The sequence below is a fragment of the Gracilinanus agilis genome, chromosome 6 (assembly GCF_016433145.1).
Source record: "Gracilinanus agilis isolate LMUSP501 chromosome 6, AgileGrace, whole genome shotgun sequence".
Classification (NCBI taxonomy): Eukaryota; Metazoa; Chordata; class Mammalia; order Didelphimorphia; family Didelphidae; genus Gracilinanus; species Gracilinanus agilis.
Genome location: NC_058135.1, coordinates 239,178,293 through 239,189,251, shown reverse-complemented (window position 1 = coordinate 239,189,251; position 10,959 = coordinate 239,178,293). Strand labels below are relative to the sequence as shown.

Genomic DNA, 10,959 nt, shown 5'->3' with positions numbered 1-10,959 from the left:
AGAGAGAGAGAAAGAAAGAAAGAGAGAGAGAGAAAGAGAGAGAGAGAGAGAGAGAGAGAGAGAGAGAGATGCCAGATATTGGTGATATGAAGACAAAAATGAAGAAAATTAAGAAATGAATTAGCCTCTGACCTCAAGGAGCTTATATTCTATCTGGGGAGACAACATGTAAATAAGGACATATACTCTGTGCGGATATATGTATGAGTGTATATATATAGCCATGTATGTGTTTAAACATATATATACATGTGTACATCTACATGCTCTGGCTTGTCCTGGGGAGAAGCTAACATGGCTTTTGATGTTTGTTAATGCAGCCATTTCCCCAAACCCCAGTCCTGGGGCTTCTCCTGCAGTGTCCCGGAGCAATTCTCTCAGCAGCCCACCCTCACCACCAGGTAAATTGGACTGTTAAATGTGTGCTCAGCTTCCTACTTGCCAAGCTAGTCACTGTCCCTTGTAGGATGGCTCCGGCCAGGGAAGACCCCATCTGACTGCCTCCCCCCAAGCTTCCTATTCCATGGTAGATTATGGAGGAGTCGGCTGACTCCTTTTGAGGGGCCCATGGGAAGAGGATCCGTTAGGCTGGCCCCTGGATTGAGCCTGCCATAAGAAAAAGCCAACAACATTAAAAGAGATTGGAGGCCAATGGGCTCATCTGCAGGATGGTTTCACCAGACCCCAGGCAGTGTGGTATAGTGGATAGAGCTCTAGATGGAGTTAGAAGACCTGGGTGTGAATCCTGCCTGGACCCTTAGGTTAGATATGTGACTGGAGGCAACCCAGGTCATCTCTCTGAGCTTCAGTGGCCTCATTTGGAGAAGGAGAAGTTGGAGGAGATGCCCTCTGGGTCATCTTGGGCTCTAAAGCCATGGCCCCGGAATCCCTCCTTTAATCTCCGGAGCAGACTAGGAGATGACCTTCTAAACTCTCTGCTGTTTAGCACCAGAAAGGCAACTGGATTAAATATCCTAAGGAGGAATCCAATTGTTGTCACGATGGGAAATTCCCATTTTGGTAATATCTAAGCCTTAATAGATAATAATAACAACATTAGCAACAAAAAGCTCTAAGGAGTTTAAGTTTCATCTCCCCCATTAGAATGGAAGCTCCTTGAGGGCAAGAATGTCTCCTTTGTTTTTGTGTCCCCAGCACCCATCTGAGTGCTTGGCTGATGGGAAATGCTCAACGGCAGCTAGATGGCGCAATGGTTAGAGCTTTGAGCCTGAAGTCAGAAAAGACTCACCTTCAGTGAGTTCAAATCCAGCCTCAGATACTTTCTGGCTATGTGATCCTAGGCGAGATGGTTAACCCTATTTGCCTCAGTTTCCTCATCTATAACATGATCTGGAGAAGGAAATGGCCAACTACTCCAGTCTCTCTGCCAAGAAAATCCCAAATGAGGTCATGAAGAGTCAGACCCAACTGAAATGATTAAATGACAAAAAATGCTCAATACGTGCTTTTTGTTCATTTATTCATTGATTTAGCTTAGGGTGGCATAGCTAAAAAGTGTCAGACACAGGTTTTACACTAAATCTTGGGTCCTGTCTACTCACCCATTGCTTTTATAGATGGGCCACAAAAGTCCCAGGAAATGTTTTAGGATGTCCTAAGCTCGTGTCAGGCAGAATATAGTACTTAAGGGACAATCTAGCATACCAGGATGCTCAGGAGGTAAAACCTGCCTGTGATGGTTTGAGAATGAAATTCTACAGATTTTATTCCTCCATTTTTAGCAGCACAGGCACAATGGCATTAGTGCAGCTATTGGCTGGAAAGTAGACATTGCCTTACTCTCTGGAGGAAATTATACCTGGTTAAAACCCTCACCTTCTGTCTTGGAATCAATACTAAGTATTGGTTCTAAGGCAGAAGAGTGGCAAGGGTTAGGCAAGGGGAGTTAAGTGACTTGGCCAGGACCACACAGCTAGGAAGAGTCTAAGGTCAAATTTGAACTCAGAAGCTCCCATCTCAGGTCTGGCTTTCTATCCACTGAGCCACCCAGCTGCCCCTCCCTGCTCTCTTTGTTATTCCAGGTCCTGAAGTGTGTGCTGCCCCTCTCCCTGGGCCAGGATCTCCACTACAGGTAAGGATGAATCTCTTTTGCTAGTCACAGAATTTGACAAAGTTCTCAACCTAGAACAGACTTCACATGGATGAACTCTTATACATGCCCAGAGCTAGCAGCATGCTGGCAAAGATTTAACAGTAGTCTCTCTGGAAAATACAGGCTCAAAAATATGGCGTCTGGCACACCTTTAAGTTCCATCTGCATAATTAACATTTTCTCTATCACTTTCTTAAGTATAGATAATCAACAAAACAGTAAGTCAAGCCACGATTTGGAGTATTTGCCCCATTACCAAGATAGATTCCACTCTCTGCCATGTTTTGAGATTTGGGACATTTTTTGCCCATCTCCATCCCCACAACCTTGCCCACTGTCCAAGATTTTTCCAAGATGGCGGCTTAGCAATCATATCTCCATTATAATTCTTTCATTATATGGATATATAACTTCTTTGGGTCTAGTGACTTGAATTCATTGATGATGCTAGAAGATATGTTGCCTTCTCTTTTCCTACTAAGGGATTCCACTTACCACTGACTTTTTTTTTAACCCTTACCTTCTGTTCTAGTACCAATTCTAAGACAGAGAGTGGCACGGGCTAGGCAATTTGGGTTATGTGACTTGTCCAGGGTCACACAGCTAGGAAGCACTTAAGGCCACATCTGAACCCAGATCTTCCTGAGTCTAGGCCTGGTGCTCTATCTACTGTCCTACCTAGCTGCCCTGCCACTAACTTTTATAACCACCACCAATTTTTATCATTTTTTAATGATCTCTGCCAGTTTCATGAGTTTAAGGTACTTTACCATTGTTTTATTTTTTAATTGAAAAATTTTATTTGATCAATTAATTTAGTTTACTATTGTTTTAATGTGTATTTCTCTGATTAGTAGAGTAGTAGATTTTATTACTTTTTTTTTTTAATCCTTACCTTCTGTCTTGGAATTAATACTGTGTATTGGCTCTATGACAGAAGAGTGGTAAGGGATAGGCAATGGGGGTCAAGTGACTTGCCCAGGGTCACACAGCTAGGAAGTGTCTGAGGCCAGGTTTGAACGTAGGACCTCCCAACTCTAGGTTTGGCTCTCAATCCTCTGAGCTACCCAGCTGCCCCCTTTATTACTTTTTTCAAGTGAAGATGGACAATTTTGGCCCCCCACATGTTGGTGTCTTTTCTGCTTAGATTATTTCCATCTACCCTGTCTGTACATCCTTTCACATGTGCCTAATTGTTTTGCATGTTATCTCCCTCATTAGAAGGTAAGATCCTCCAGGGAAGGACTCTCTGCATCGCCCAAAGCCTGGCCCAAAGGAGATACTTATGTTTGTTGGTGGACTTAATCTGAGAACTAGTTATTCATAACCTTTGTCAATTTGTCCTTTAGAGAATGGGCCCCACACTTAGAAATTTGTGTTCAGTTCTTGATAGTAAAATATAATTAGACAAATTTACCACAAAGAATTTTCCTCAATCTGTTTTTTTTGTTCTCTTGATTTTGGACACATAATCTTTAATGGTTTAACTTTTTTTATCCTAGCCTTCATTAGCAACCACAAAACACAGAAGTAAAAATTTAAAAAGAAGGGCAAAATCTTATGTTTTAAGATGCATTGATTGATTACGCAAAGCCGTTAAATTTTAACAAGATAGAACCAAATGAATTAAGAACCAAGCAAAGAATTATTTTGTCCTTAAATGACATAATAGATCCAACTAAAATTCCATTGTCTGGCATTATTTTTCTTTTGTCTTTTCTAGTCTCTGTCTCCTCTCTTTCTTTTTTTTTTTTTTAATGTGATTATACTCAGCATCTATATAGTGATGATTCTAATGATTTTACTTGGTATCATCTCCAGAGGGTCTTTCCATATTCCTTTGTATGCTTCGTCTTTATAGTTTTATGGTACCATAATATTTCATTTTATAAATATGTCATACTGAATTTAGTTGTTCTCTAACCATTGGACAGAGAGGACAATTCCTATTTTTGCTATTACAAAGAGAGCAATAATGGCTCTGTTTACATACATAGGCCCTTCCTTTTTATAATATATTTGGGATAAAGTCATAATGATTAACTTTATGTCCAAGAGTCCAAGAGGGTCCAGGGGTCCAAGAGTCCAAGAGTATGGCCCATTTTTGCTACATTGGTTTCTATTTTGCAAAATTTCTTTATGTTTACATTCAAATCCATCTGTTTTGTCTCTCCTAAGAGGCCACCATTTCAAGAGGCAATGATTCCTTTAAAATACTGAATTCTGGTTTATTTCTTGTTTGCAGAAAGGAGATGAACCATCATTCCACCTTGACCTACCTGTGAGTCTCCTCTTCCTACTTAATTTTAACAGTGTCTCTGTAGGATGCAGCAGCCTCTACTCAGAAGAGGAAAGCATTGGTGATGCCAGACCACAGGCCAGCCTTTGGGAGGAGAGAAGGGAAGACTACTTTGTGTGATGGAGCGCTAGAAATTGGCCAGCTGTGCCTATTACCTTTAATGATGATGCCAAAAGTCAGGGAACAAACTTAGCGTTTGTCCCCCAGGTCCTATCAGCTCTTTTCTTTATTCACTCTTTCAGAGACAGAGGGAGCCGTGCTATTTCACTAGTGCTAGGGAGTCATGGAAACGGGTACCCTAAGTACCATGGAGGCAGAAATAGTCTGTATCCCCAGTGTCTAATCCAGTGCTTTCAATATTTATTGAATTGATGTCGTTGGATTTTTTTGGTCATATAAGCAAAAAGCAACAGAGACTCTCACACAAATAGTTAAGTTTCCTCCTCTTGAGAAGCTGGGAAAATGCCATTTTTTACCATGAAATTCTCCTAGAACTTTTCTCTATCACCCATTCAGTGACTAACCAGCTTCTAATATGACAGACCTGATATAGTATAAGTCTTCTAATTCAGTTCAATTCAGCACATATTTATTAAATGGAAAATCAGATCCCTGAGGACAGGGATGGTTTGTTTTTATCTCTGTATCCCCAGGACCTAACATATAGTAGAAATGCTTGTTAAGGGGGGCAGCTAAGTGGCTCAGGGAATTGAAAGTCAGGCTCAGAGATGGCAAGTCCTAGGTTCAAATCTGACCTCAGATACTTCATAGTAAGATAAGGGTTTTTTTAAAAAAAAGAAATTAAGAATTTAATTGAAGGGCAACCCAGTGGATAGAGTGCCAGTCCTGGAGTCAGGAGGACCTGAGTTCACATCTGACCTCAAACGTTTCCCAGCTGTGTGACCCTGGGCAAGTCACTTAACCCCATTTGCCAAGTCCTTGCCCTTCTGTCTTAGAGTTGTTACTAGAAGAGAAAATAAGGGGTTAAAAAAACAATAATTCAATTGAATTGCCTTTCCCATGGGGGCCATTTCACTAGGTCCTGGAAGAGAAATAAAGACAAATTAGACACAGTCCTGTCTTTGTTTTTGTGGCTTTCTAGTAAGGAGGGACTTTGAACCTTGTCTGAGAGGGCACGTAGTCACCAGAAATGCCAGACCAAGCTCTTTATAACATGATTTCACCTCCAAGGGTCCAGCCAACAAATGCTTTTCTTACCAGACAGGGCTCTTGGTCTATGCAGCATATAGGAGGGAAAGAAGTGGGGTGGTTGGGAATAGAGATGGATAGACGGTGAGATGAAAAGATAGGGAGGGAGAAGTCTCCGATGAAACCTTATTTATAGGAATCTTGGTTCCAGGGTCCAGAGTCCAAGTGGGGAAGAGGGAAGGATGAAGGCTGGAATGTCACCTCCTTCCCTTCATCAGTGTCAGAATTTCCTTCTTTGTTTTAAAATCCAAGCCAAAATCCCTTTCTCTCTCTGGGCTGGATTTGACGTTTTAAAAGCCTGAATTCAAATTGTAGCTCTGCTTCTAAATATCTGTGTCAGGGGCAGTTGGGTAGTTCAGTGAATTGAGAGCCAGGCCTAGGGATGGGAGGTTCTAGGTTCAAATCTGGCCTCAGACACTTCCTAGCTGTGTGACCCTGGGCAAGTCACTTAATCCCCATTGCCTAGCCCTTACCTCTCTTCTGCCTTGGAGCCAATACACAGTATTGACTCCAAGAGAGAAGGTGAGGGTTTTAAATAAACAAACAAATGAATGAATGAATGAATGCCTGTGTCACCCTGGGCAAACCTTTGTGGTCCTGAGTTTCTATAAAATATTTAAATTTAAATAAAATAAAATATTTCTGTAAAAATGAAGGGAGAAGACTAGACGGACTCTAAGTTCCTATCTAGCTCTAAACCTATGACTTGTTCATTCATTTACTCATCCATTCATTCATTCTGCCCACTCTACACACGAGGAAATCAAGGCTGAGAAAATGGAGTCATTCTCTTACGAGCCCAGGGCCAGGAAGGCTCGCCCTCATCCTGACCTCGCTTGTACCTATTTGTGTAATCACAACCCTCTTCTTTTAGAATGCCACCAAGGGGCTGACAGACCGGAAGCAGAATGACCAGAGGAAGGTGTCTCAGGGACGACTGGCTCCTCGCTCCCCCAGCGCCGAGAAATCCAAAGAGACATTATCTGAACAAAAAGAGAATTTTGATCCCCTTAAACACGTAGAGTGCAGTTCGCCCAAGGTCCTGGCGTCTGGCAGCGGCGGCGGAGGGAAGATGTCCCTCAACAGTCCGCCAAGCGCTGGAGAAAAAGACCCAGGCAAGCAGCTCCTTAAGAAGTCCAAGGAAGGTGACCATGTCCTCAAAGGCCAACTCCAGGGCCCAGGGCCAGCCCCCCAGGGGCCGCAGGGCAAAGGGCCAGCCTGGGAGCCGCCAAACTCCAAGCCCCCCTCAAAAGCGGACCTCAAACCTCCCGGATTCCGGCCCCCTCTCCAGCGGGGGATGTCCTGGGACAGTGGCCCCGCGGAGCCGGGGCCGAAGGACAAGGCCATCGCCAAACTGACAGCCGCGGAGGAAGAGAAACGTTTTCCCGGCAAAGCTGCCAACAAGCTCCCCAAAGCGCCAGGATTTAAGGACTTCCAGATCCAGGTTCAACCTGTGCGCATGCAGAAGCTGACCAAGCTCCGCGAGGTGTGTTCTTTCTGGGAGGAGAACGGCATCGCCTTGGGAGCAAAGTGGGCGAGCCTTGCTGTGGTGGGGGCAAAGCACGCGGACGGGGGGAGGGGGAGGCAGACCCTAGCTTGGCTGCTTACTCTCTGTGGAGCCTTGGTGAAGGCACTGAGCCTCATGGAGGGAACTGGACACTTTCTAAGGTCTCCTTCGCTTCTAGCACTTGGAGTCAGAAAGACCTGAGTTCAAACCCTGCTATGGATACTCTATGAGTAATATTGAGAATTTAGATACGGACATCATTTTTACGATACTTACTAGTATCTTTGTTCCCCTAGTCAAATCGCTTAACTTCTCTGCACCTCAATTTCCCTATTTGTAAAAAGGGGAAAAAATAGCAAAAACACCTACTCTATCAGGTTAGATTGTTATTATTCAGTTGTTTCAGTCACATCCAATCCTTTGGGACTCTCTTGGGAATTTTCCTGGCAAAGACACTGGAGCACTTTGCCATTTCCTTCTCCAGCTCATTTTACAGATGAGGAAACTGAGGCAAACAGGGTTAAGTGACTTGTCTAAGGTCTCCTAGCTACCGAGTGTCTGAAATCAGATTTGAACTCATGAAGATGAGTCTTCCTGACTCTAAGCCCAGCAATTTATCCATGGGACCACCTAACTACCCTCACAGGGTAGTTAATTTATAATAAATTAATATATCTTATTAATAATTAATTAATTATAAATTAATCAAATAAGATGAAGATTTATGGAGCTAAATAAATGCATTCTTGTTGCTATTATTAGTTATTCACCTAGTCGAGGGGCAGAGGAAAGAAAAGACAAAAATACAAATGCCTCTGCCTCCCAGCAAGCCTGACTGAGTGCACAGGAGACATACAGCTTTAGAGTCCAAGGAAGGGAGGCTCATTTTTGGAGGGGACTCCTCGGTTTTTGAGCTGGGGCTGGCAGGGCAGAAGGGGAGAAGGCACTGAGCCACAGAGCTCTTGCAGCCTTCAGGAGTTCTGGGTGTCTTGCTCTCCGTCTCAGCATCCCTGGCATTTAGTCCAGATCCTGATGCAGAGCAGAGCCTGAGAAATGTTTGTTGACCCACTGAATGACAGGGATGTTAGAGGCCAGCCTACCAGGTGTTAGAGCGGAGAAGGCACGTCCTTCACACGGGAGGGAGAAGGCAGCCCTGCATACTTGGGGCTGCACGGCTTCCTGATTTCAACGTACAGTATGTGACATGTAAACAGGAACCAGGTGACTAAGTACCTCTCCAGTCCCAAATACTGTCACGGCCGGGGATGAAATAACTCGGCCTCCCTCGGAGTTCCAAGAATCCTTCCTTCCTGGTGATCTATCAACAAACTGTCTAAAACTCTTCCCCAGAACGCTTGCTGGAGTCTGCGTAACATTCCCTCCCCGGGCTTCCAGGGTCACCGAATCTTAGGACTCCGGAGCCAGAAAGGCTTCTGGAGGGACTTAAGGAATTTGCCTCTCCGACACCCAGAATCCTCTCCAAAGAAAAGCCTTTCATTGGTCAAACCCGAAGATGTAGCCCCGTAGGAGGGCATCGGCTGCTTCTCCCCTACTCTTTAGGGGAGAGGAATTAGAAGTATTCAGCAGTAGGTACCTTGTGCTAGGAAGGAGGGTGAGAGTTCATCTCCCACCAATTCTTTCCTTTTTTTTTTTTTCTTCCATAATTCCTCCTACCTCCATCCCAGGCTTCAGTATGAGTGATGTTTGGGGACAGCTAGGTGATTCAATGGATAGGGAGCCAGGCTAAGAGATGGGAAGTCCTAGGTTTAAATTTGACCTCAGACATATCCTAGCTGTGTGACTCTGGGCAAGCCACTTCTAAGACCCCCATGGACCAGCCCTTACTGCTCTTCTGCCTTCGAACCAGAGCCAAGCCTAGAGGTAGGAGGTCCTGGGTCCAAATCTGGCCTCAGACACTTCCTAGCTGTGTGACCCTGAGCAAGTCTCTTAACCCTAGTTGCCTAGCCTTTACCATCTTCTGCCTTGAAACCAATACTTAGAATTGATATGAAGGTAAGGGTTTCAAAAAAAATAATGACTGATGGAGAGAGAGGGAGAGAGAGAAAGAGAGAGAGAGAGGAGGGTTTGGAGGAGAACCAGCTATACCCAAGAGTTTCCTTCATCCCCAAAAAGATGTGAAAGGGAAATAGAGGGATCTTGGCCTTCCAACAGCTCCCTGACCTTTGTCCACAGGTTAAATTATGAGACTGTTCCACTTAAATTGGCTCCTGGGCTCTCATTCCATTTTTTAAAAACCTTTACTTTCCATCTTGGGATCAGTTCTGTGTATGGTTCCAAGGCAGAAGAACAGCAAGGGCTAAGCAATGAGCATTGAGTGACTTGAGCAGGGTTACATGTCTAGGAAGTGTCTGAGGTCAGATTTGAACCCAGGACTTCCCATCTCTAGGTCTGGTTCTCTATTCACTAAGTTACCTAGCTGCCCCATGAGCTTTCGTTCCTGCTTGTTGCTCTTTCCTACCTACACAGAAGTTGGGGAGCATAAGATTCCTTGACATTGGAAATCAGAAAATTGCCACAGAAATCTATTCTAGAGGCAGGTAGGTAGCAGAGTGGACAGACCTGGAGGTGGGGGTCTTGGATTCAAATCTATCCTCAGACACTTCCTAACTGTGTGACCTTGAGCAAGTCACTTAACCCCAATTGCCTAGCCTTTACCACTTTTCTGCCTTGGAACCCATACTTAGAATTAATACTAAGAAGGTAAGGATTTAAAAAAAAAAAAAAAGTCGATTCAAACAATAGACAAGGTAGAGTACAGTGTGATGGGTAGACAGAACCCAGGTGAGTCAAACTCTCTAAAATATATTAACTTTTCCTCCACCTGCCCAGGAACACATCCTGATGAGGAGTCAGAACCTGGTTGGCCTGAAACTTCCAGATCTCAGTGAAGCTGCAGAACAAGAGAGAGGTAAGTGAGACAGGAAGAGCTAGACAGTGGCTCCCCTTGGTCAAAGGTAACCAAGAGAATCATGTGATATTCCCCTCCTGCCAAGAAGCCCAGAGCCCCTCCTCATCATGCCCTTATCGTGATGGTCCACTATCCCAACATGGCGTGTGACCCATTAGCAGTCACCAAACTTTATTCTGATGTCACTAGGTGGTACAATGGATAGAGCTATGGACCTGAAGTCAGGAAGACTCAGCTTCCTGAGTTCTAATCTGGTCTCAGATACTTACTAGCTAAGTGACCTTGGGTAAATCAGTTAATCCCATTTGCCTCAGTTTTCTCATCTGTAAAATGAGCTGGAGAAGGAAATGGCAAACTGTTCCAGTCTTTTTGTCAAGAAAACCTCAAATGGAGTCCTGAAGAATTAGACGAGACTGAAAAATGCCTGGACAACAACAGCAACAAGCTTCATTCTCGTTGTCTTGTTGGCACCTGGTGGGTGCTAGGTCACCCAGCCACATCTCCTTTTCTCATATCCATTAGATTGTAAACTCCTTGAGGGCAGGGATTATCCTTTTGTATCCCCAAGGTTTAATACAATGCTAAATAGATATGTATCAACTGACTGACATCTAACCATCATCAAATTCTATAACTTTCTTTTCCCCTCCTTCCCTCCTTCTCTCTCTGTCTCTGTTTCTCTTCTCCCCCCTCCCTCTTTCCCTCCTCTCCCTCTTTCTTTCTCTCCCTCTCTCCTATCTCTCCTTCCCTCTGTTCCCCTCTCTCCCTTTCCCCCTCTCCCATCTCTGTCTCTGTCTCCCTCTCTCTGTCTCTCTCTCCTTCCCCCTCCCTCTCCTTCCCTCCTCTCCCTCTTTCTTTCTCTCTTTTTCTTCTTCCTCTCTTCTATCTCTCCCCCTCTCTCT

At 44.3% G+C, this 10,959-nt stretch overlaps 1 protein-coding gene across 1 annotated transcript in view; it reads left to right on the top strand.

Annotated features, from left to right (window-relative positions):
• The window catches only part of IRAG1 (inositol 1,4,5-triphosphate receptor associated 1), a 67,816-nt gene that overhangs the window by 7,399 nt on the left and 49,458 nt on the right, over positions 1-10,959 (top strand). Inside the window, exons 5-9 of the mRNA XM_044681824.1 lie at positions 321-401; positions 2,043-2,092; positions 4,359-4,394; positions 6,496-7,107; positions 9,979-10,057. Coding sequence (XP_044537759.1) covers positions 321-401; positions 2,043-2,092; positions 4,359-4,394; positions 6,496-7,107; positions 9,979-10,057 — 858 coding nt within the window. The remainder of the gene's footprint in view (positions 1-320; positions 402-2,042; positions 2,093-4,358; positions 4,395-6,495; positions 7,108-9,978; positions 10,058-10,959) is intronic.